Source organism: Notothenia coriiceps, unplaced genomic scaffold (genome assembly GCF_000735185.1).
Source record: "Notothenia coriiceps isolate Sejong01 unplaced genomic scaffold, NC01 NC01_scaffold00019761, whole genome shotgun sequence".
Lineage (NCBI taxonomy): Eukaryota > Metazoa > Chordata > Actinopteri > Perciformes > Nototheniidae > Notothenia > Notothenia coriiceps.
In genome coordinates this window covers 1-22,573 of record NW_011352462.1, presented here as the reverse complement: position 1 = coordinate 22,573, position 22,573 = coordinate 1, and the positions used below count along the sequence as shown (strand labels likewise).

The 22,573-nt window shown below is 41.9% G+C and overlaps 1 protein-coding gene and 1 long non-coding RNA gene across 2 annotated transcripts in view; both read right to left on the bottom strand.

Annotated features, from left to right (window-relative positions):
* LOC104952239 (intersectin-1-like) overlaps positions 1-18,958 on the bottom strand; it is a 21,803-nt gene extending 2,845 nt beyond the window's left edge. Inside the window, exons 1-7 of the mRNA XM_010779026.1 lie at positions 18,782-18,958; positions 18,615-18,695; positions 18,050-18,171; positions 16,816-16,898; positions 16,522-16,605; positions 15,940-16,004; positions 15,731-15,839 (exon numbers count right to left, since the gene is read on the bottom strand). Coding sequence (XP_010777328.1) covers positions 15,731-15,839; positions 15,940-16,004; positions 16,522-16,605; positions 16,816-16,898; positions 18,050-18,171; positions 18,615-18,695; positions 18,782-18,958 — 721 coding nt within the window. The remainder of the gene's footprint in view (positions 1-15,730; positions 15,840-15,939; positions 16,005-16,521; positions 16,606-16,815; positions 16,899-18,049; positions 18,172-18,614; positions 18,696-18,781) is intronic.
* Positions 18,959-20,307: 1,349 nt separating this feature from the next.
* Positions 20,308-22,030, bottom strand: LOC104952234 (uncharacterized). The gene is made up of 3 exons (XR_799100.1): positions 21,967-22,030; positions 20,715-21,207; positions 20,308-20,352 (listed from the first exon to the last, which is right to left on the bottom strand). It is a non-coding gene; the product is annotated as an uncharacterized lncRNA (long non-coding RNA).
* Between the last annotated feature and the right edge of the window lie 543 nt (positions 22,031-22,573).

Genomic DNA, 22,573 nt, shown 5'->3' with positions numbered 1-22,573 from the left:
CATTGTCAGGAGTGTGAGTAGGAAGGGGTGAGCGGGTACTGTTGGGTGTCAGTGCATGTGTTGGTTGATTAGAGTGCTAGGAGGTAGCATGTGGCAGGTGTGATATCATTCTTTGATCGCCGGTCTTGGCGTCTCGCTGTAGAGTGTCTCATTAGTTACAGTTTGCTCTGCAATAGTCCCGACCGCCTCTGGTGTGGTCACACTTATAGTTGGCCAAGCCATTTGCTTTAAAATGTGGACTGATATGAGAAGCTCAAAATCTACAAAAACAATGCCATACTGAATTGACGGCGACAAAAGGGTAAGAGGGTGTCAGATCTATTGGTGCCTGTGGTTGGTGGAGGTGGTGTGTGGTTTGTTAGGGTATGGGCGTAAGCCATTCCAATTCAGGTTTTTGAATAGATGTAAAGTCACAGAGTCATTTTTCAGAATTGACTTCCTGCTGTGTGGATCAGGCTATCAGGATAGTAGTGTTAACTATTAGGTTTGTTGGAATTGCGTCCTTTTTGATGACCATGATGTTGAGTCTTGTGATGAATGTGTTCATTAAAGGTCCAGTGCTAGGTTATATACAAATTGGAATGTCCTTGTTGTGCTATTGTGTTTTTATATAATCTATAAACTATGTGCGAGGGGTGGATCTAGAAATGTTATCAGTATTCATGGGGTGGGTCAATGAGTGGTGGCAGGGATGAGTTTCACTGCATGCCCCTGGAGAAGTTATAAGTTTGTTTGTCTGGAGGGTTTGTAAGGCGCCATGTGGCTGAGGATGCATTAATTGTTAGACTTGGAAGTCCACAATTTGATTCGAGATGTACGGTGTTGTGAACTGTGCGAGATAACCATCAGGATCTCATGTATTGTTGGCACAAACAGTTATATCCTACGATATTTGCGGATTCATAGTTATGTTTTTTTGTAGTGTGGCAGGACATTATATGTTATTTGAGTTGATATGTTTGTTAACTGAACTATATTAACTGATGGTGTTTTGTTCATCTCTTAGACCGTAGCAGGGGTTATCTTTGAATCGATCAGACTTGCCTTGCAAATAAGTATCATTTATATTATTACTGTTCATCGATGTTTTTGTCTGTATTGTTAATATATGATAATTTATTTTATACATATTCATTATTTAGTTGTCGCGTATTCGAGTGGCTGTCAATTCCTGTGATTATGGATTCACATAGTCAGTGTTTATATATTTTAATATAATGAGTTCTGATATTTTTTGGAGGAGTTAATGAGTGAATGGGTTTCCTCTAAGTATGCTTGTCACGCGCGTCCTTGTGTGTTCAATATTTGAAAGGACAAGTAATTACTATCGATAATAATAAGAATCAAGTATTTTGAACCAGTCAGTCGCGCTCCATAACTTGCGAGTTGTGCAATAACGTTGTGACAGCCTTGACTTTACATCTAGAAGAAGCAAACATTAAAGAAGTGACTAACTGCATCAGTTTCAGGTAAAACGTGGATTCCAGTTTGTCTAAAACATATACATTGGCTTGCAGTTATTATCCAGTGGAAAGTCTTACCTTACTGGCCTAGGGGTGGTATGGTTAATCAAAGTTATCTTTTTTTTTTAATCACGATGATTTGTTGGGAGTCGGTGGTTTTGGTGGTTTCCGTCTTATTTTTGACTGGTCTCTAGGTACTTTAAACTGTTTTTTGGGGGCATATGTCAATGCATCAGGTAAGCGAGTGGTTTGTGTGATGCTCAACATGTCTTTGTTCGTGAGCAGATGCATCAAGCAGTTGGTCATGCCTATAACGGATGCTGAATACGGCATTACCCATTCTTGTTCGAGGCAGAGGTAGACAGCGCTTCATCAAACTGATGATAAGATCCAAAGCTTTTAGTGCGTTTTTGAGTTCAAGGTTGCTTGAGGTTAGTCAGTATCTTGACCAGTCTTCTGGTCTCTGTTTATTGAGAACTCAGCTAATATACCTTTCATTCCTTCCGTATAGCTTAGGTCCGAAATGCTCCTCGTTTTGCGCCGTCCCGTTCAAATGAAAATCGCCGCCAGAGCATGGAGTGTCTCCAATTCTCTCAAGTAGGTGTCACCTGACCAGGATGCCTGCCAAAGTTTGCAGGGCCGGAGAGAGCCTGCGCGCATGTGGGGTCCGTGCAACTCTACGCGGGCTATGGCTGGGTGTGCAACTGCCCGTGTAATTGTGGGCAAGGCTGGCGTGAGGTTGTTGGGGAGGATATATGGGTGGCACGGCGGCGTCTTGGTCTGACACTCTGGGGAGGCCTCTTTCATTAAAGTTTTATCTTCTTGGATCATGTTGGCTCCTTCTGATCGTGCTGGCGGTGCTTTGTTTGTGTTTAACAACGATGGTTTGTGGTGAGAGGGTGGGGGGGCTGTCGTGGGGGCGAGAGGTGGCTGACCCTGCTGGGGGATTTTTTTGGGTTGTTGGTGGTAGAGGTGCACTTGAGGTTTTTCCCGTGTGCCGGCCGTGTGGAGATTTGATGCGCATGTAATGCTTCGCATGTGCAGGTTCTTCCACGAGCAAGTTTTTGTCCATGGGCCAGCACTCTATGCTACTGAGGTAGTGATGCGTGTGTAGGTGTTGCCTATCTCAATGCTTTGCGGCCGCCTTGACAGTTTTTTTGTGCGCGCCATCTGGTTACAACGTGTTGGGAGGGAGAGTGGGGGTTGGGCAGTGGTTCTGTTAACGCAAAGGCCGGGGTCGGGGTTTTGTTTTGGTGGGGGCGGGCGAGGGTGATTGTCGGAGGGGGGTGGTGTGGACGACCAGGGCGTTTATACATTCAGGGCTCCACCCACTGTACATCTGAGTCCAGTAAGAGGGCGGAGCCATGTGTGATATATAACGGGGGTTCGTATTGGAACCCTAGTTATATAACCACAGGGCGGAGCCCTCTAGCCTGGGGGCCCTGTCTTATCCATGCCCGCCGCTGAAGAGGGTGAAGGATGACAGTCGGGAGGCGTAGCCCGTCTTATATACCTGTGGGCGTGCACGCCGCATTCAGGATAGGCCTCGCCCCGATTGCAAAACGGCTAGCGGTTTATGCAACCTCAGTAGGTGAATGCCCGCATAGCATGATAGAGAGTAGTGACCATAAAGTGTCTGTAGAGGCTCCGCCCTGGTGCTTTATATAACTAGGGTTACTAATACGTAAGCCCCGTTTCATGCAAAAATTTTCCATTTTCAGCAACTGCCTTTTGCCTCTTCACAGATATTACAATGATTTATTCATTCAGACAGCTGAATGTGTGGCTACATACAGAAGTGTGGGGATGTATTGGTGCCATGGCAGGGTTGTGTGTGAGGAGGGTGCTACGGCCGCTGCCCCTCCTGGGGCTGTTAAGTCTTGTGTGTGTGTGTGTGTGTGTGTGGTGGTGTGTGTGGTTGTGTTGTGTGTGTGTGTTGTGTGTTTGTGTGTGTGTGTGTGTGTGTGTGTGGTTGTGTGTGTGGTGTGTGTGTTGTGTGGTGTGTGTGTTGTGTTGTGTTGCGCGGCGCGCATATGGAGCGCGCAGGTCTCCTCTGAATGCCACTGGTCGTCCCGCCCTCGCAACATCCGAACCGGTGATTGGATAGACGTCATCCAATCCCCGCCCTATTCCGGCACGTCTTCCGGGGGAGGAGTACAAAGGCTTGGAACGGAGATCATTCGGGAGGCTCTGTGTTGGGAGACAGACGCCTCTAGCCTCTTGATACTTTACTTGTGGTGTTTAAGCTATTAGCTCCCCTATAATCCGTAAACTACTTAGCAGAGTGCAAGTAGTGTGTTGTGCCTCGTATTATGTTGTGTTTATAACGTGTTAGCTTAGACCCAGGTGATTAGCACCTGTTGAACAGCTACTTGTGTTCGTATTGTGTTAGCTTAGACCCAGGTGATTAGCACCTGTTGATCAGCTGCAGCTGTGTGGGTGCAGCCTTCCTCATTTTCAGTTGTACCACGTTTACCGTGAGGTTTAGTTTTCTTTCTTATTTAGTGTATGTACACAGACTCCTTTTTAGAGTCATCCCTTTGTTTGGTCGTTTATGTAAACTTGCGCCTTTTGGCCTTTTTTGTTTGTTCCAGGCTGCCTGCCTGCCATTTTGTTTGCCCAGCTGGTATAATAAAACCACCTATAATTATTACCAATTCCACTCTGGTCGTGTCGCTTCCTTTCCTTTCCCCTAGTCCAGTCGGGAACGTAACACAGGGCCTTTAGCTTAGCGATGGTGAGGCCTAGCTTTGTGCGCCTATGTTTGTTCATAGCCTAGCGTTAGCATTTACTTCTGCCAATAGCATTTCCACTCAAAGACCATAAAAGTGTGTTAATACGTGGAGAATATCCAGCTGAAAAAAACTATAAGTAACATAAACATGTTTGCCAAAGATTTCGGCAATATTCTGAAATCCAATGAAGAAATCCCATTGCTTTTTGTCGAGGGAGCCCTTGTGATGTTAACTCACTGGTCCGCCAACAAATATACGTCATCACTGGACCACTCTAGAGGGCCGTTATTGCAAATGTGACTGCTTTCACAAAATGTAAAGTTTTCCTAAACATTTTTGATATGCTAAAGGCAATCCCAAAGATACCGATCCTGACCCGATATGTGTTGTGGTTATAGGGCGGTACCATGTCTTCACTGAGCTCAGTCTCTGGAGGCTAAATGTATAATTTTCTTCCATGGCGGCATTATGCATTTTCAGTTCTTTAAATAACCTCCATGGTTATCTTCCATGAAACAGGAGGGTCACACACAATTAGAGCGGGTATGTGTCGATGTGCTAGGTCTCTGTTTGTCTGCATCTCATGATTATCAACTGACCACCACAGGACTAAAAAAAGTATTCTGCTGAAAGAGCCGTCACACATGGAAAAAGAGTACTGCAGGTGTGACACTTCTGGCAAAGGGGAAACTTTAGAAAGGAAATCCAGCTAGAAGAGTTTGAGTGGAGTTCAGTAATGCAGCTGATCACACCCTGATTCTTTCTCTCACGTATAAATATGCAAACAAACACATGGATATCCGCACGCGCAAAAATAAAAACATGCTTTTCCTCCCAAATATTTTCCAGCGTTATTATTTTTATCCCCTTTGTTCTGGTGTTTACTCCGCCTGCTAAAGATAATAACCCTTTTCCACAGTGTCTCGTATTTCTCCCTGCCTTCATCTCCCCGTCTCCCTCTTTCTATCTTCATCTCGCTTCCCCGCTCTCCTTCCTCCTCCTCCTCCTCCTCCTCCTTGGCTTTTCTTTCTTTCCCATCACCCTCCACTGTTTCTCCTCCGCTCCTTCCTTTTTCTTCTTAGAAACATTCCTCACATTCCTGCTGGCTTCTTAAGGGGAAGGACCCTGCTGGCAGCACAAGGCCAAACTTTATTACAGCGCTCTCAGCTTCTCTTCTCTCATCCCCTCTTCTTCTGACTGATCCTCCATTCACCTTCTCTTTCTGACTTTACTCTTCCTCAGTCACTTTTATCTTTCAAACCCCCCCCCACTTGTTCTTTCACTCGTTCATTTCCCCCCTCTTAAACCTCAATCCCCTCTAATTCCATGTGAGTATGCTTGAGACCACTGTGTTTCATAATTAGTGGAAACACAGGTCATACCCTCGTCTGTTACGTAAAACTCATTCATGTTTATACAAGCGTTTGTGCTGTGTTTCTTTCACAAAGACACACGCTGTGGCTGTGAGGGAGTGTGGTCGTCTTTCAACCAGAAGGTTGTGGGTTCGATCCCAGCCCATGCAGTCAACATGNCAAGTTCTGTCAACAGACACAGTAGGCACAACAAAACATTTAAAATCTTAAATAATGTACATGGGATTTCATTCTGATAAGGCAAAAGTGTTATAATAAATATATTTATTATAACACTTTTGCCTTATCAGAATGAAATCCCATGTACATTATTTAAGATTTTAAATGTTTTGTTGTGCCTACTGTGTCTGTTGACAGAACTTGAGAAATGAGGGGGGAAAGCCTATGGATACACCTGTTATTTGTTCATAGAATTTGTATATAGGTTCATGCTACCTCAATCAAACTTTCACATTATCATAGTGACATCCCATGCATCTATTTCCAGCTTTCAAATGGTTTCGTTGTGTATGTTTTTGTTACCTATATGAAAAATATTATCATTTTCAAAATCTGTTTTTTTGTGATTTTGGGTCCAAAATGTTCATATAGTATCTCAAAATGAAAGAAATAACTATCAGGTTATATAAGTGAGGTTGTCCTTAAAAAAAAGATACCAAACATTGACATGCCAAACATTTCTTAATGGGGTTTAGTAAGACAAATCAAAAGAATGCAAAAACGGCCAAATTAGCCCAGGACTCCAAAGGGTTAAGCGCTTGAACAAACGACATATTTGGTTGTAATAAGGGCCTGAACAATCGGCCCATTTGGTCGTATGAGTTGGAGGACTTGTTGGATTATTATGGTAACCACATTTTGCATAGTAGGAGTCAATGGTTAGAGAAAAATAAAGTAGTTTCATTGCCACACTAAATCAAGACTTAAGAATGTTAAATACCTAAGACACACGTTAATGTAAGTTCATAAGAGCACAATGATGTGAGAGAGTCCATTTCCTGAATACCATCAATGGAAAAAGTCCTTGAAATTATATCACAGCAGAGCCAAAAACAGGCCATTCTTAATTCATTTATTTTCTTCAAGCTCCCTATCTCCATATGAAGAGCTCGTATGAGTGACCCTGCTTTTCAATAACCGTGACTGTAAATGTGTGATTCAGAATATGCGCCTTATCAGCTCCCAGAGACTAAAATAGGGTCCATGGCTCTGCCTGCTTAATGCACACCATGGCACCTTCAGGGACAGTCATAGAAGTTAGTCACAGATTGTCAGGTCTTCCATCAAATCCCCGGAGGGCTCGGCAGTGACAAGCTCAAACTGTATTTCAATTTTTCTTGATGATAAGGGAGCATTACAGGTCAGGCCGCCTTTTCATTAGCTGTACTTTCTTGTTGTAGAGAAGGAATAACAACTTGTTTTATGAGTGACACTCAAATGACCCTGTATGCGATCGATTGCTGCAAACATACTTTGAGAACACTGCCAAAAGGGAAATCAATAGTTTGTAACAAGTATATGATGAAAGTAAAGATGACGCTAACATTATTCAAGCTGTTTTGACTCTTCAGTGGGTCTTTTATCATATTTTCCCCTTTTGCTAATTAGTAATGAAGCCAGATGAGAGGTGAGGAAAACAGAAACACACACACAACTGCAGCAGCCTTTTCGCCCACTCTACGTTTTATCCATGATTGAAGATGAAATACAGCAGGCGGAAGAAAAAAATGTCGGCCTTCAGTTGAGTGGTTTATTTATGTGCGGCTGCGGAAAGTAGTTTGATTTACTAATCTCACCTCCTCTGTTCCACCAGTATTTTTTCTGCCTCTGCAGGTGGTGGTTGCAGTTGCCGGTGTAAATAAATGCCAAACATACCTTTGGCAAATGTGTCAAAAAGCCTTGCAAAATGGCAGAAGAGCAGGGTATTTTTAAAGTCTATCTGTTGCAGAAAATATATTCCGAAAACATCAAGGTCTTAAAAAAACAACCCTCTCCAAACACAATCGCCAGTTCCTCTCTGTATTCATCGCAGCAGAAATAAATTATTCACAGTAGCAGACAGGTTGTTTAAAGGAATGTATTAGAGCATCCCATAGCATTATAACATACTGTATCTTTAGGATTTACAGCAGGGGTTCTGAAGGTTTTCAGGCTAAGGACCCCTTAGCTGAAGAGAGATGAAACAAAGGCCACCTATTACATATGTATTACATTTATTTGCATACTAAAATAGACACAAAATAACAAGTGGACAGTCTAAAATGCCATGTAAAAACCATTATTGTGCATTTCTAACGTGAGCCACTATATTGGCAATATGTGACTTGGCAAATGTGAGCTTGCTTAGGATTCAAGGGTTTTTGGGACAGAACCCCTGTTAAAGACTCAGTGTTTAAAGGTCACCTATTGTGCAAAATCCACTTTTTCCATTTCTTTTATACATAAACATGTGCCTGTGTAAAGAGATTCTGAAAGCTTCAGGAGAAGAGATTCGCTCACTTTTTGTCCTGATCCATTTATATAAAAACCTGTCTGAAAATGAGCTGATCAGATTTTGGCCACTTTATGATGTCATAACGATTGTTTGGCTTGTGTAACCATTAGCCAATCACCAACCAAGGACCACATTTGCATAAAGGTTACACTCAAAGGGCCGGTTGTAACTATATAAATATATAATATATATATCAAATAATGTATTATATTTAGGGCTGTCAGTCGATTAAAATATTTAATCACAATTAATCGCATGATTGTCCATAGTTAATCGCAATTAATCGCAAATTAATTGCACATTTGTTATCTGTTCTAAATGTACCTTCAAGTTTTTAATACTCTTATCAACATATGAGTGGACAAATATGCTTTATGCAATTTTTTATTATCATTTGAACAATGACAAATATTCTCATGAATATTAAACACAACAACCTCTGAACATTACAAATATTCGCCTCAATTCAACCTGGAACCTCTCATACAATAATACAATACAAAGTGTGTGTGTGTGTGTGTGTGTGTGTGTGTGTGTGTGTGTGTGTGTGTGTGTGTGTGTGTGTGTGTGTGTGTGTGTGTGTGTGTGTGTGTGATGGATCGTTGGAGCTATGTGCAACTCAAGGCATATGCTCGAACAGGAGCTGCCTGGACGCTGCAATCATGTTGCGCGCACTATCCGTGCTGAGTGTGCTGACTTTTCNTTAACGTAGAAAGAGGTCTCTCCTCTGTGTTTATCCATCGCCGTTGATTCAATTCCTGGCTGTGCCTTCTTGTTTTTTCATTTACAGTTTCTTTGGAGAAATTGAAGGCCTGCGTGTGCGGTCGCTTGGTCGGTATGTTGGGAAGGTGAGGGGGGCAGCTAAGATGGCTGGAGGTTCCGCGCTGAAGGGGAGGGGGGGATCAGCCGATTGGGGGGGCCTTATGCGTTTCAGTAGATACTGAGAGGATGTCGTCTGCGTCGCGTTTCAGGCCAGGCGTCGTTCAGCAGGATGTTCTCGCAGCACTGCTCCACTCTGCGCTCCCGCCCGAGGCGCCGGTGGGCTCTCAAAGGAAAACTCTGGAGGGACAGCAGATAGTCATAACATTATAAAATGGTCCCCTATCATAACTGTTTGCTCATCAATTATATCACAGGTTCCAGAATATTCTAGAGCTGGTCTCTTGATTGGCTGAAAACACAAACAGTATCATTGCAGCATTACCCATAAATCCCCATCTGTTCAGCCCTGTTTCCCAATGAGCCGGATTCTCTGTCCTGTTAACTTTAGATGAAAAATAAGGAGCCCCTCCCCCGCCCCCTCTGAGAGAGATTTGGTTCACAAAGAACCACAAGGTGCTCTAAGGGAGGAGATTTCAGTGATAATGGGGGGGGGGGTTACCTTGGTTGCTTTGGATTGCGCTAATGGTTTACACCAGGGACAAAAAACAATCATTATTGAACATCAAAGTGCCCCCAAAAATCTGATCAGCTCATTTTTCCAGAACAGGGTTTTTTATAGAAATGGATCAGGACAAAAAGAGAGAGAATCTTTGTTCCTGAAACTTCAGCAGTCTCTTTCCCACAGAGGGACACATGTTGAGTGTAGAGAGACATGAAGAAGAGGGGACACCATGTTGATGTAGTAATGGAGACAGAAGAAGAGGGACACATGTGATGTTAGAAAGACATGAAAAAGAGGGGGACAATGTTTATGTAGAAGAGACATGAAGAGGAGGGGCAACATGATTGATGTAGAGAGGACATGAAAAAGAGGGGACACATGGTTTGATGTAGAAGATGGGGACACATAGGTGATGTAGAGAAGAGACATTGAGAAGAGGGGACACATGTTGATGTAAGAAAGAGACGCAATGAAAAAAGAGGGGACACATGTTTATGTAGAAGAGACATGAAAAGAGGGGACACAGTGTTTATGTCAGAAGAGACGGATGAGAGAAGAGGGGACACATGTGAATGTTAGAAGAGACATGGAGAAGAGGTGGGACACAGTGATGTAGAGAGACAGGAGAGGGAATGGGACACATGTGATGTAGAAGAGACAGAAGAAGAGGGACACATGTTAGTGTAGAAGAGACATGAAGAGGGGACACATGTTGATGTAGAAGAGACATGAAGAAGAGGGGACACATGTTGATGTAGAAGAGACATGAAGAAGAGGGGACACATGTTGATGTAGAAGAGACATGAAGAGGGGACACATGTTGATGTAGAAGAGACATGGAGAAGAGGGGACACATGTTGATGTAGAAGAGACATGAAGAAGAGGGGACACATGTTGATGTAGAAGAGACATGAAGAAGTGGATTTTGCATAATAGGTGACCTTTAACATTCTCTGAACTGAAAAGTATAGAATATATGAACTAAATATAATTGAATCAGCTAAATTAACTCAGCAGATCATAATAACATTTCTAAATGTGTCGCTCTAGACTTTCTGAGAAATGTTAAGGCTAATAATAATAATTGTGTTCAAAACATGTTAAATGTAATAAAGGCTTATTACAAGCTTTTGAAATGTAGCTCGTTCTGTCACATGTGTTAGCATCGCACATGGACAGACATGTTGTCAAGGCAACACAAAGTCACATGACCTGGCCAAGGACCCACCAGACTGTTGGGGACTTCATGAGATAAAATAAAAAGGCTAAAGCTGTATAAGGAACTTTCCAGAACATTTAAATGTCACGTGACACCCGGGTTCTTATGGGTTAAAACAGAACACATTCAAACAATTCAATAACGGTTAAGTTTGGTATCGAGATTAAAGCTGCTGTGTTTGCAGAGAGTAGACCTCGATGTTCAGACGACACAGACATGTCAGTACTGTGAGGTCATGCTGCCCTCTAGTGGTCAAACGTGTGAAGTTCTTTGTAATATATGTCACCTCCAGGAACAAACCAAATATCTGCAGAACAAGTGAAGCGCTCTCACCTTTATTTCAGCAGCCATTTTGTCGATAGCAAATCCATTAACTGTGAGCTGCAAAGACACGACGACAGGAAACGTGTGAGCGGAGTAAACAAAAACGACATTGTGAAAAGTTAGACTTATTCACTCAGCAGAATAAATGGTTCTATTTGTTGTTGATCTACCTGGAGCTCACCTGAGCTTTATGCCCTTTTATGGAATAATAGGAAAAACGTTTTTACAACAAAATAAAACAACAAATCAGTTGAAGACAATAACCTTTGACCCTCACGGGAAGCATTTTTGGATTCTCAATTGTTCCATTATTTTGGCAAAGGGTGTGAAGTTTCTTTTCAAATAGTAAAACTGCTGGTTTCAAAATTGTAAATTAAATAGTTGACCAGATTGAGCCATTATCTAATGTTATGAATATATTAATATTAATCATATATGTTATACATTGTTTTCATAATGATTAGGTTAGTTAAAACATTTGACTTTGTAATAGAGAATAATATGAATGTATAACTTCATGGTAATTGTTTGACCCAGATAGCTTTTCATTTCGAGGCACAGTTAATGTCTCAGGGCCACAATCAGTGTTTTATGTACCTTGATGAGCCGTGATATGAGGAAGCCGCCCTGGTAGCGGTTGTAGAGCTCCTCCCAGTTGTCCTTCACAAACTTCCAGGCAGCTTTGCGGCCTTGTTTACTGCTGTCAGCGACGCCTCCGATCACTAACACTGTGTCCTGGGGACGGACCTCTTCCTGGGGGGGGTGGGTGAGAGAGAGAGGTTAGCTTAGGAGAGGTTTGATCAGCCAACGTCTTCACTGACTGGAGGAAAATCCTGTCACACTTTGGACGTTGAACTGAAAAGCAGAAAGCTTATAAAGTGATTCTCTACGGATCACTTGGTGTGTTGTTTTATTGCAGAGTCAGTGTAATCATTACACCAAACTGGGTCACATTCTCCTCCAAAACACACAAGCAGTAAAAACAGCCGTCATGTTTTTGAAATGCAACCTTAAAGTGTTGCAATCTTTGAGGAACATATGTTTCAAGGTTCAGGAGGGATAGTTTTATAACACAGGATGAGGATCAGAGAGTCAAGACACAAACTGACCTGGGGTCTTTCAGAAGCCCCCTTCAGTGTATCCTCTTGAGGTTTAGTGATTATAAAGCAGGTAACTGGTCCAGGGGGTGTTCTACGACATGCGTTTCTTTTATTCTGCATGTTCCTCACTGCTGAGCACTCACTCACTCACTAAGACACAGCGTTTGCAAGCATTACGAGGTTTTTAAGGGAGTTCATTGTTCCATTGGATTTCAAATAAGATCTATGGCAAACCCAGGTTTATGATACTTGCACGTTTTGTACAGCAGGATAATTTCCACATATCAACACACAGCAAAAAGCTAATGTTGGGCTATAAAGAAACTACAGCACGGACACATGACTTCACATCACCACCACTAAGCTAAAGGAGGCTAATGTTGGGCTATAAAGGAACTACAGCACGGTCACATGACTTCACGTCACCACGCTAAGCTAAAGGTGGCTAATGTTGGGCTATAAAGGAACTACAGCACGGTCACATGACTTCACATCACCACCGCTAAGCTAAAGGTGGCTAATGTTGGGCTATAAAGGAACTACAGCACGGTCACATGACTTCACGTCACCACCGCTAAGCTAAAGGTCGCTAATGCTAGGCTATAAGGAAGTAAAGCACGGTCACATGACTTCATGTCACCACCGCTAAGCTAAAGGCGGCTAATGTTGGTATAAAGGAACTACAGCACGGTCACATGACTTCACGTCACCACCGCTAAGCTTAAGGAGGCTAATGTTGGGCTATAAAGGAACTACAGCACGGTCACATGACTTCACGTCACCACCGCTAAGCTAAAGGCTCACTCTCTGTTTGGCCAAAGCCAGACAGGAAACACCAGTAGTTCTCCGCACGGTAAATATAAATTCTGAGCACGTTCACGCTTCCAGCCGCTCTCATCTTGATTGAAACGCCGCCCCGCAGCTGACTTCCACTCATTGAAATCACTGGAGTTAGAGAGATACCGCGACTCAGTGTGAAGATACTTCTCATAATTACTATCACGGGGGTTACTGGAGTGTAAACTTCCCCAAATCCAAAAAAGAGCTGCTTACATAAACCTTAACTCTGTATGCAGTCACAGCTGCTCACTGTTTAGAGAAGAGCTTTGTGAACATGATTGTCAAATTAATCTGTAATGGAAATCGTTGACTGCTGCACAGGATGTAATTTATATCAGCAGTTAATAGAGTTTCCATTTAGTGTTGCAAATATAGGCTTTATGGTTTCCTCTATTAGATCAGCAATGGCTTAATATGTTGTCAACAAGCATGGTGTTCGGTTTAATTTCACACAGGATTCCTTTTTATTTAAGAGAGAATGATTTATGTTCAAAGGATCTTCCCCTGTTTCGGTTATTTTGTAAAAATAAATAACGGGTGAATGAAATCCAAGTTAAAATGTGTTTTTTTTAAGAAGGATCTTCAACAAACAAGGATTTTCTATTGAGTCTGTAGAATACCGGGACTTCTCTTCAGCCCCACACTGATTCAATTCACCAAAGCATGGTTTACATTTCCTACTATGTTGTGTTTCGCAAGTGTCCTCGTCATTTCAAGTGTTAGTCGTAAAGAGAATTGTTTTTTCCTTGCAACAGGATGAAATCCTCATTGCTAGAAGTCGAGAAATGTAAATTCCCCGATTACACAAGAGGCTCCCGCTGAGGCGTGGAGGATAAACATTTAGCAGCTCAACTCCCTCCAGATAAGCTGCCGACATCTGCCACTGTGCCTCAGAGTTTCTCCCCGGTCACACCTACAGTCTACTTTCTTTGGTCCGTTCCAAATATGAAAAGTTTACGATTTGGTTTCTCAGGGTATACGCAGGAATCCTGAATTCAAATGTAAGACCTTTTCTCAGACCCTTTCCATACATTTTAAGACCTCATCGCCACTTTGAGTTCTAACCGGTTACCTTGGCGACACACTTTACCTCATATTTACTATTTACAGTATTGATTGTCCTTCCTCCTTATCTTCCAACCATTTGGACGCAGACTTGCATTTCCCCATAACGATGTTGTTTAACAACCGGCGTAAACTGAGCTTCGTGCTATCAAGCAGTGAGCGTGCGATGTCCTGTTCAGATGACGTCAAATCCAACGGGATGCCATAAATAAACTACACAGAATCACACTACACACCTACGCAATGATTACATTCAGGCAGACTGTAGAATACAACCTCTTTGGACCATTTAAATACTTATTGAAAACAAGCTACAAAATGTAATACCTTGGAAAATGCCCTTTAATACTTTTTAAGACCCCGCGCACACCCTGTTTCTGCACTTGAAACTATTGCAATTGTAAAGCTGTCCAAAATAATTGCAACTGGGTATTTTCTGAATCTTGCAACCCTATCAGACCTCCAGAGGAAGAGTAAACACCTGCGATAAGCTGCTGACATTGCGAGAGTGGCTCATAAATCTGTCTATTTCTTTGGTCCCTTCCAAATATGAAAAGTTTATGATTTGGATTCTACACTTGACACTATTACGATATCAGTTATTTTTTTAATTGTAACTATGCGATGCAATTTCGGTAATTGTCTGTACTGTAAAGCCCCTACTAGCTTTAGAGTAGGGCTGCTCAATTAATCATATTTTAATCACAATTACGATTATGGCTTGCAACGATTACGAAAACAACGTAATCTTTTTNCTAAAGGTGGCTAATGTTAAGCTATAAAGGAACTACAGTACGGTCACATGACTTCACGTCACCACCGCTAAGCTAAAGGTGGCTAAAGTTGGGCTATAAAGGAACTGCAGCATGGTCACATGACTTCACGTCACCACTGCTAAGCTAAAGGTGGCTAATGTTAAGCTATAAATGAACTACAGTACGGTCACATGACTTCACGTCACCACCGCTAAGCTAAAGGAGGCTAATGTTGGGCTGTAAAGGAACTACAGCACGGTCACATGACTTCACGTCACCACCGCTCTAAGCTAAAGGTGGCTAATGTTGGGCTATAAAGGAACTACAGCACGGTCACATGACTTCACGTCACCACCGCTAAGCTAAAGGTGGCTAATTTTGGGGTATAAAGGAACTACAGCAAGGTCACATGACTTCACGTCACCACCGCTAAGCTAAAGGCGGCTAATGTTGGGCTATAAAGGAACTACAGAACGGTCACATGACTTCACGTCACCACCGCTAAGCTAAAGGTGGCTAATGTTGGGCTATAAAGGAACTACAGCACGGTCACATGACTTCACGTCACCACCGCTAAGCTAAAGGTGGCTAATGTTGGGCGTGATGACGTTTAGCGTCTCATTTAGAAACTTGTTTAAGAAACATAGAATATAATTAGTATGTGTATTTTTTGCGTCGAACTAAACGTGTGAATCTCTTCAGTGTGTTAACCACTCACGTTATTTTAGGGGAACCAAAAGTGCTAAAATACTGACTAATTCTGGATTTTAGGATTTATTAACNCGCTAAGCTAAAGGTGGCTAATGTTGGGCTATAAAGGAACTACAGCACGGTCATATGACTTCACGTCAACAACGCTAAGCTAAAGGTGGCTAATGTTGGGCGTGATGATGTTTAGTCGTCTAATTTAGACACAAACGTTTATTGTCTCTGCTGGAGATACTGTATATGAATATTTGTATTGATATTTCGACTGACCGTCAGGAGAAAACTGGTCTCGTTCGAACACAGTAACACACAGGACGTCCTGCTCCAGGTCCTTTATAAAAAACTGACAATTGGAGTTCCACTTCGGATTCAACGTGTCCTAAAAGAGACACAAAAACAGAAAAGAAAGATCACAGAAGATGTAAACATTTCTCTTAGTTTCCAATCAATGAAAAAAATAAAATGTTGTGAACGCTTACCTGTAGTGTTTTAGTGATATGGCACTGTGAACCCATGGTCACCTCACAGTATGGGTTACTCTTTCCTGGAAACACACAAACACATGTTAATATATATATTTATTGTTCTATAGATATTGCGATCATGAATTTATTTTGAATTGATGATATTGTGATCGCACTTAATAGCATTTTTAGGGTTTAACATTATATTGAATGGGCATCACTAGCATAAAGCTAGGACAAAAGGGTTTGGATTAAACATTTCAATTCAAATAATTGAATGAATGAATAATTAATAAATACATGTTTTAAACTGAATTAAAGCAGTGTGTTGTACCCATTACAATGTTTATATGTTATGTGTACACACTAAATGGCGTAATGGGGCAACAGCTATAATGATGTCCATGGTACAGGTGTGTGTTTTTAGTTTTGGACCGTGTGAACGTGCACACGCTGTTTTTTATTGGAAAATAAATAGTTTTGAAAGCAAAGAACTTTGTCGTCAATGGAGATTACACACGTCCAATTAGATCACCCAGTTTAGCCAATCCCTCGGTGATATTGAGTGGCAACAGTCACCACACAGTGTGTACGTACCATGTGAGCGACAGGGTTTCAATTCAATTCCCTCCACGATGTTGACCATCAGTCGGCCGATTCCTGTCGCCCTCTGAGAGCGAACTGAGAAAAAACATGTGTTATTTATTCAGCCTTTTTTCAGGAACACACAAAAAGAAGTCATTGACAGCGGTTTCTTCTCCCGATATGATACTGTACCCTGGTGTTATTGGTTCGCTGTAAGAGTGTGATGAACAAGCTCTGTTTTTACTTCGAATAATCAGATTTTTGTTTTTAAACTACAAACATGGAGGAATTAATATCTAGAGTTACCTAGATACGCTTTCTCTCTCTTCTTCTTCTCCGTCTCGATAAAGAGCTCTGAAGCGGCCTTGATCTTCTGGACCCACGCCGTCCTGCACAAACAACACAAAAAACACACATTATTTTTAAAGGTAATCCAGATATTTGGAGCCCAGACACAATACATCAAGCTGCAATAAATCGATGATTTTAATTGTAATAATGTCTGTAATTCTAATTCGGAAACACAAATACAAGCATCACAATTGATTACTTGAGTAATAGTGCTCAGTTACTGTACTTCAGTGCAGTTTTACCTCTCGTTACCCTTTAACCTTACCTATTATGCTATATTGGAAAAATATATTGTAGGGCCATACCTATACAAAACATGTCTGTGAAGTCTTTTTTTCAAAATACCAAACAGTTCCCCCGTTGTAGCCATGCCTCATACTGCTCAAACCCCTATTTTGCAGCCCTGTTAGAGAAACGCGGATTTTGGGTCCTTAGCTTGAAAAAAATAAAAAGAGGGGGCGGAGCTAATGCCTGATCAGAATTCTACCGGAGATCGATGGAATAAGTTAAATTCTGTTTTGAGAAAACGCCATCCTGTTCTAAACCACATCAAGAATTATTTTTGAAACCATATGGAGCTCAAATGCTTTTTCTCTTGCAGGTTTATCACAAGGTGAGTTCCTTTTTTTATTTCCTGCTTTTTAAACACATGTGCTCTCCAGTACACGTTAGCTCTGAGTGTTAGCGAGGCTTGCTAATGTAAACAAAGACGAGATTACGTCCAAAACACGTCAGGCATTGTTTCTGATAGCAACTTTCTGTGGGTCCGCCGCCGATTTGACGTCATATCGGCAGCAAATCTGGATCAGCTCCGTTGTAGCCCCGTTTTTAAAAGATTTGGGTACGGAGGAAAAGAGAGAGGGTTTTATTTTCTGACGCCGCTGCGTGAGTTCCCCGACAGACCGGGGACACATGTTTATGTATAAAAGACATCAAAAAGTGCTTTTTGCAAGATGGGTCCCCTTTAATGTTATCTATTTATTTGTATTATGCTATTTTATATGTTCTTTCCCAATATGACTATGTATGTCATTACGTATGATATTCCTGTCATGCTATGTTTTTTCTTTATTATTTCCTGTTGGCTGTTCTGTTTGTCTTCTATGTTGAAAAAGGGAAGCATGATTTCCACTCCAAAGAAGTACACTTGTATGCTTCTTCTCAATACAAATATTTGAAACAGTTGTACCTCTCGTTGATGCTCTCGGCCCGCAGCGTGTAGACTCGGTCGATGTGAGAGATGTGGAACAGCGGCTCGTCTCCAGACGGGTCGGTGGGCAGCTTCACCAACACCTCGTTCAGGAAGATGGGCTGAAGAGAGAGTCATGTTGTAAGTCATGGTGGGGTATGAAAACATTTACTGCAAATCTATGTATTAGAAATAAATGATACCTCACTTCAAATACAGTGTTTTTACAATACATACAATATATTTCTAAATGTAGCAAAAAATCTTAGGTACAGTTTTCACATTTTTTGTTATTTCCTTCAATTGTATTATATATTAATTTAATTAATTAACACGTTTCTTTTGCAAGTTCCAAAACAGTTTTTCCTGTATTATGTAGGTAATTGACATTAAGTGTGAGTTTTTGTGTGAGTTTTTGTGTGTGTGCGTGTGTGTGTGTGTGTGTGTGTGTGTGTGTGTGTGCGTGTGCGTGTGTGTGTGTGTGTGTGTGTGTGTGTGTGTGTGTGTGTGTGTGTGTGTGTGTGTGTGTGTGTGTGTGTGTGTGTGTGTGTGTGTGTGGTCTTACCGTCTTGTACATGCGATACTGCAGGTGTGTTTTCGAGGAGAACACTTTGTCCGATCCCGACCAGCCCAGAGGTTTGGTCACCTGTGAGGACGGGAGTTAGTTAAATATTTATTTTATCAACACTACAATGTCTCCCTTCTGAAGTGTAGTAAATGTACAGGAAGTACCTGTGTGAGCAGCAGGAAGTCGTTGAACAGGAAGCCGTACAGCTCCTTGCTGCTCTTTGCTTTGAACAGCTTCCCGCTGTGGAGGAACTTCCTCGGACCCAAACAGTTTGTGACCGAGTTAAACACCAGCTGCTGTAGGATGGAGAGAGAGAGAGGGGTTAATGTCTTATAGTTCATAAACACTATGATAAATAAGTCTTACGTGACCACTTCAAATGCAATATGTTGTCTAGATGTTTCTGACAGTAGCAATATGATTAAAGAGGCATTACTCAGGTAAATATCAGTATGTAGTGTCTCTACTTTAAAGAGTCCTCTCCTGCTGATGTTCAGGTGTATATCAGTATGTAGTGTCTCTACTTTAAAGAGTCCTCTCCTGCTGATGTTCAGGTGTATATCAGTATGTAGTGTCTCTACTTTAAAGAGTCCTCTCCTGCTGATGTTCAGGTGTATATCAGTATGTAGTGTCTCTACTTTAACAAACTAATAAAGCCTGGTTACCCCCCTCCTTCTTTAGAGTCCCCTGGTGCCCAATGTTTCAGCTTGGAGTGTTTTTTTTTTAAAGCTGCAAATTAAACCTTGATTGTTCGTTTTTCGNAAACAAGCTACAAAATGTAACACCTTGGAAAATGCTGTTTAATAGGCTTAAAGTGGACCTATCATGCTATATTTGAATAATATATTGTAGGGCCATACCTATACAAAACATGTCTGTGAAGTTTTTTTTCAAAATACCAAACAGTTCACCCATTGTAGCCATGCCTCATACTGCTGAAACCCCTCTTTTGAAGCCCTGTTTGAGAAACGCGGATCTTGGGACCTTAGCTTGAAAAAAATTAAAAGAGGAGGCGGAGCTAATGCCTGATCAGAATTCTACCGGAGATAAAGTTAAATTCTGCTGTGATAAAACGCCATCCTGTTCTAAACCACATCAAGGATTATTTCTGAAACGGTATGGAGCTCAAATGCTTTTTCTCTTGCAGGTTTATCACAAGGTGAGTTCCTTTTTTTATTTCCTGCTTTTTTAAAAACACATGTGCTCTCCAGTACAGGCTAGCTCTGAGTGTTAGCGAGGCTTGCTAATGTAAACAAAGACGAGATTACGTCCAAATCACGTCAGGCATTGTTTCTGATAGCAACTTTCTGTGGGTCCGCTGCCGATTTGACGTCAGTTCGGATGGAATCTGTATTCGCTCGTTGTACCCCCGTTTTTAAAAGATTTGGGTACGGGGGAAAAGAGAAAGGGTTTTATTTTCTGACGCTGCGTGAGTTCCCCGACACACCGGGGACACATATGTATGTATGTATCACAAAGTGCATTTTGCATGATAGGTCCCCTTTAAAATTTCGCTAAATTCATTTATCAACCTTTAATCGTTTTTAAGACCCCGCGGACACCCTGTGCTCTGTTGATTTAATTTGGGTCAATTTTAGAAAAATGTTGCATCTAGAAAGGTCTAATTTTGCAGAAAAACACATTGTAAAAACGCAGCACAAAATGCAAGGGAAAGTACTCGACACACTCACCTGTCTCATCTTTTGTCTCAGTCTTGGCATCTTTCTCCTCAGAGCTAGAGGCAAAGAAAAAAAGCAATAAGCAAACAGCAGTGAGGGTCCCCACCATCTCTCCTCATACAGATGTTTATAGTTGTGTTTTATGGTGTAATACAAACTGACAGTGATCAGCCCATCATGATCCATAGAGCAGGGATTTAACAGTGCATAAATGTATTTGGCAATCCCAATACTTTACTTGTTAATGGGTAATAAAGTCAGATCGGTGAGTGTAAAGAATCACAAATGAAAACGGACAAATACACAGAACGTTTTTTTTTTTTACCTCCAAAAAGAGCAATCCAAATTTTGCTAGCACAAAGGAGCCAATGCAACAGAGATAGCCATTTTGGTTTCTAGTAGAGATAAAGCAACAAACCTCTTTTTCGGATCATCACCCTCTACAGAAGAGGACTCTTTCACTGTGGACGCTGAATCCGCGGCAGCTTTCTCTTCTGTCTTCTCATCCTCCTCCTCACCCTCCTTAGCCCCCATTTCTGTATCAACAGTTTCTCCCACAGTGCCCTGTACGCTATCACTAACAGCCTGCGTGCTTTTGTTTTCAGAGTCAAATGTCTCTTCTGGGGCTTTCTGTGTGTCCCCAACCTCTAAGGCGTCCGTCTCGACAACATCCCGGATGGTCTCGACAACATCCCGGACGGTCTCGACAACATCCCGGACGGTCTCCACAACATCCCGGACGGTCTCCACGTCTCCAGAGGCGGCCTGCTCGGACTTGTCTCCGGTGTCGGACACATTGTCTTCCCCTCCGGCCGCGGCAGCTTGCTCTTCTTCGGGGATCGTCTCGGGGCTCTGGTGCTGATCTTCGTTAAGTGGCTCAGATAAACAAGACCCGGCTACTTTTTCATTTTCTACGGATTTAACAGGAATAGAATGGCACAGAGTTTAATCACTTCTGAAACACAGCAATGGTTAACGAGGAACTGGCAAGGCCTGGATTAGGAACGGCATGACCACTGGCCTGTGCCTTAGAAACTATGAATTAAAACGATGAAGCAGACCCTAACGAGAGACTGGAAGAGAACCCAAAAGGCTGGAGGACAACTGAGCAACTGGTGCCACTCATTTTTCACCACAGTGTTCACCTGATGCAAAGCAGACAAAGAGTTCAGTGCTGAAGAAAGCCACAAGATCAGCAGTGCGGCAGCAGATTCTCGCTGCAGTCCCGTCTTCTTTCGACCTTTGACGTAACCAGTGTCCATTCGTAATGACAACAACTTTAGCTCAAGTCCAGCAAGTTCATATCCAGCTGATTTCTGAGTCCATGTCTTTAAAAAGTGAGTCTTGGTGGATCTTCTTTGTCTTTGTCTTCATGTGGCAAACCTAGAAAGACTGCTGTCACACCTCCCTGACCATGTTTAATTGCTGTCAATGAGCATCAAGTTGTTAACCACACTTAATTTTTGTAGTGCAAGAAGATAACTGGCATCTTAAATCAATTTGACCAGTAATATGTATAAGTTATGGTTAACCACATTTCAACGCAAAGCCAGCAATTCCCTTTGGGCTTCCAGTCTCTCCCCCTAACAAAACTAAGTGTTTGCATTCCAAGCTCCACACTGTAAAAAGATGCAGCCACCTTTTTTTTCTCAAACCATTTCTTACAGTACCTGTTACTTCTTTCACGTCATCTGCATCTGGATCCTCCGCCTAAAAGAAGAGAATGATGTCTTAATTCAGGGTATATGCAGGAATCCTGAAGTCAAATGTAAAACCTTTCAAGACCTTTTTGAAGACCCTTTCCATACATTTTAAGACACTTGGAGTTTTAATCGGTTACATTGGCGACACACTTTAGGCGCTTTCACACCGCAGTACTTTTCCCACAAAGGTTCATCAGAACTTATTTCATGAGAACTCTTTAGTTCTCATGAACTAAGTACTAGAGATGTCCCGATCCGATCACGTGATCGGGGATCGGAGCCGATCACGTGATTTTCAAAAGATCGGAATCGGGAGAAAAAAATCGGGGATCGGGAGTTTTTTTTCTTCTCGGTTTTTTTTTTAAATACTTTTTTAAATTTTGTATTCAATGTTACAAAACAAAAATGACCATGTTCAAGTCTTAAAGTCATCCTGAGGCCTTAGTTTTGGTTTCAAATTACACAACATCATGTATGTGTTGCTTCTTTGGGGCTTGTTTTCATAGACCTTGTTGCTTATTTCTCTCAAATCTGGCAACAGAGTGGGCAGGGCGCAGTGTCTAATTGTAGCAGT